Consider the following 3,064-nt stretch of genomic DNA (forward strand, 5'->3'; position numbering starts at 1 on the left):
CTTCGCCAAGGCCATATTGTCGGCTATTGCCTTCGGTGGCAGTACAGGATATCCTATTACACTTGGAAAGCTCACGTGCCCAGTCCACTAACAGGGACCGCAATTCTGTCATTCGCCGATACTGTACTTTCTGCTTGAATCAAGGCCTTACTCCCTTTCCAGCCAGCGTAGACGCGTTGGTGCAATATATTGTCAGTTTAACCAAGTGTGCTCTGATGTATGAAACTATCTATAAGTATGTGAATACTATTAGAATCGAGTCGCGTCTATTTGAGGTTGCCCCCCTCTCGGTGGCAGACGAAGAATATGTTAGGTTGGCCCTCCAGTCTGCCAAACGAATACTCCGAAACCGTAAGCAGAAGCGCACGGTGACTTTGACTCTGGACCAGATCAAGCGTGTTGTCTGTCTGACTCCACCATCAGGGAGAGCAATCAGTGTAGTAGCTTTCTTAACGGGGATATTTTGCTTACTCCGCCTCAAAGAAGTAGCATCTCTCACCCCGGCTGATGTCACGACGAGTTTGTGCGGATCCTACCTCAAAGTATACATAAAATGCTCTAAGACAGATCAGAGTGGTAGTGGCCAGACCGTCATTTTGGGGTGCAGTCATGGCAAACCTTGTGGCTCACCTTGTGGAGACAGAATTTGCCCCATGCACCGGCTCATGGAAGTGCTGAGCAATGGCCCTGGGATAGCAGCAAAGCCGACTCTTTTCGGCCTGTCCTATAACCAGTTGTCCAAGGACATCAATGCTCTGGTTGAAACCGTTTTCAGGGATACTGACCCGGAGCTGGAGGTTGGACGCAAAACATCACATAGCATGAGGAGAACCGGCGTCTGCCTCCTGGCTGATGCGAAGGTGCCCCTCCATGAAATTGCTGAGTATGGTAGATGGAAGGATGCTACTACGGTCGAGAATGTTTATCTTCGCGATCGATCTCACAGGGCAAGCAGGGAAAAGCATTACTCTGGAAAGATGCTTGCTTGCCTGGACAGATCTGATATCTTGGTACCGGCGTCAGCAGGAGGTGAGCAAGCATCAGCATCTTCATCATCGGCCGTAGAAGTCGACTTCGTTTGGGATTAGAAACCCATTTCAAATTGACTCTAATCTATGTTTTAATTTGACTAAGTTCCATGATCTTGTTGTGCAATTAATCGATTGATCATCGAGTGAATATACAGGATGGAGTAGTAGTGGGACAGATGGGAGGTAGAGTGTAGGTCTAATCCTTGGCTGTCATATTATGGCATGACAGTCATGGTTTAGGGAGCAGTGTGTGATGATTCCACGCTGCCCTCTTGATTTACAAATAGATCAGCACTCTAGCAGATCGAGGATGTTCACAGCAGGTGGCTATGAGCTAACCCATCCAGATCTCGGTTAGAGCCTATGCTCTCACCAGTCACGGATCTGGAGTTAGCGCTCGCCCGGGTTCCAGTTTAACGGTTATAACCTGCCCGGGCTACGGTTTCATAGAAACCACAAGTTTTATAGCCATTCCTGCCCGTGTCATCCTTGTCTGCCTGTCCCACTCCTCTGTGCATGGGATTTCATGTGACTGATCCCGACTCGTAGGGATCGAGGATAGTGAAATCACACAACTAGAGGTGACACAACAATACACAATAACACAGAATAATCTGCGATAATATCATCTAGCTTGCTAGGCTAGTAGGTTTCAAGTACCAACAGCTTTAACAGAATCATCAGTGACTCGATGAAGTCATCAAACCCTCCCTCCCCTTGCCCAGAGGTAGAGTGTAGGTCTAATCCTTGGCTGTCATATTATGGCATGACAGTCATGGTTTAGGGAGCAGTGTGTGATGATTCCACGCTGCCCTCTTGATTTACAAATAGACCAGCACTCTAGCAGATCGAGGATGTTCACAGCAGGTGGCTATGAGCTAACCCATCCAGATCTCGGTTAGAGCCTATGCTCTCACCAGTCACGGATCTGGAGTTAGCGCTCGCCCGGGTTCCAGTTTAACGGTTATAACCTGCCCGGGCTACGGTTTCATAGAAACCACAAGTTTTATAGCCATTCCTGCCCGTGTCATCCTTGTCTGCCTGTCCCACTCCTCTGTGCATGGGATTTCACAAGATCAAAACCTTCTGATCGATATTGCGCCATCGCACCTCGCAGAAACCGTTCAGCCCATTTTTGTGTCCTCTGGTTTGGCAGAGCGATGCATCACCTCGGCTATGAATCCTGAATCACTCATGGACAGTTTGGCCGAGTGGTCCAAGGCGCTGGCTTAAGGCGTCAGTCCGCTAGGGCGTGGGTTCGAATCTCACAGCTGTCAGAAATTTGTTTTCGTGTGATTTGATGAAGAACGCATTCCGCGGAAACGGTTCGAAACCGTTTTTGTGTCATGTCCTATAGTGTAACGCATCTTCTCCGCTATGATTTATGAAGCACTCATCGACAGTTTGGCCGAGTGGTCTAAGGCGCTGGCTTAAGGCGCCAGTCCGAAAGGGCGTGAGTTCGAACCCCACAGCTGTCAGTCTATATACCTGACTGGTGTTATATTGAGAACCCAGACCTTTTCAGAAGCGAGGTAGTGCAAGATCAAAACCTTCTGATCGATATTGCGCCATCGCACCTCGCAGAAACCGTTCAACCCATTTTTGTGTCCTCTGGTTTGGCAGAGCGATGCATCACCTCGGCTATGAATCCTGAAGCACTCATCGACAGTTTGGCCGAGTGGTCCAAGGCGCTGGCTTCAGGCGTCAGTCCGAAAGGGCGCGGGTTCGAACCCCACAGCTGTCAGTCTATATACCTGACTGGTCTTATATTAAGAACCGAGACCCTTTCAGAAGCGAGGTAGTGCAAGACCAAAACCTTTTGATCGATATTGTGCCATCGCACCTCGCAGAATCCGTTCAATCCATTTTTTGTGTCCTCTGGTTTGGCAGAGCGATGCATCACCTCGGCTATGAATCTTGAAGCACTCATCGACCGTTTGGCCGAGTGGTCTAAGGCGCTGGCTTCAGGCGTCAGTCCGCAAGGGCGTGGGTTCGAATCCCACAGCTGTTAGAAATTTCTTTCGTGTGATTTG

At 49.2% G+C, this 3,064-nt stretch overlaps 1 protein-coding gene and 4 non-coding genes across 5 annotated transcripts; all 5 read left to right on the forward strand.

Annotated features, from left to right (window-relative positions):
• Window positions 1-215: 215 nt before the first annotated feature.
• Pmar_PMAR011032 (hypothetical protein) lies at window positions 216-1,029 on the forward strand (the record flags this gene model as incomplete). The annotated part of the gene is made up of 1 exon (XM_002783737.1): window positions 216-1,029. A coding segment is annotated over one exon (814 nt), but the record flags the coding sequence as incomplete, so codon positions are not given.
• A 1,199-nt stretch (window positions 1,030-2,228) lies between these two features.
• Pmar_PMAR011033 lies at window positions 2,229-2,308 on the forward strand. The gene has a single exon. It is a non-coding gene; the product is annotated as a tRNA-Leu (tRNA).
• Window positions 2,309-2,429: 121 nt separating this feature from the next.
• On the forward strand, window positions 2,430-2,509 carry Pmar_PMAR011034. The gene has a single exon. It is a non-coding gene; the product is annotated as a tRNA-Leu (tRNA).
• A 186-nt stretch (window positions 2,510-2,695) lies between these two features.
• On the forward strand, window positions 2,696-2,775 carry Pmar_PMAR011035. Its single transcript has one exon. It is a non-coding gene; the product is annotated as a tRNA-Leu (tRNA).
• Window positions 2,776-2,962: 187 nt separating this feature from the next.
• On the forward strand, window positions 2,963-3,042 carry Pmar_PMAR011036. The gene has a single exon. It is a non-coding gene; the product is annotated as a tRNA-Leu (tRNA).
• Window positions 3,043-3,064: the final 22 nt, after the last annotated feature.

Source organism: Perkinsus marinus, assembly GCF_000006405.1.
Source record: "Perkinsus marinus ATCC 50983 genomic scaffold scf_1104296936242, whole genome shotgun sequence".
Classification (NCBI taxonomy): Eukaryota; Perkinsozoa; order Perkinsida; family Perkinsidae; genus Perkinsus; species Perkinsus marinus.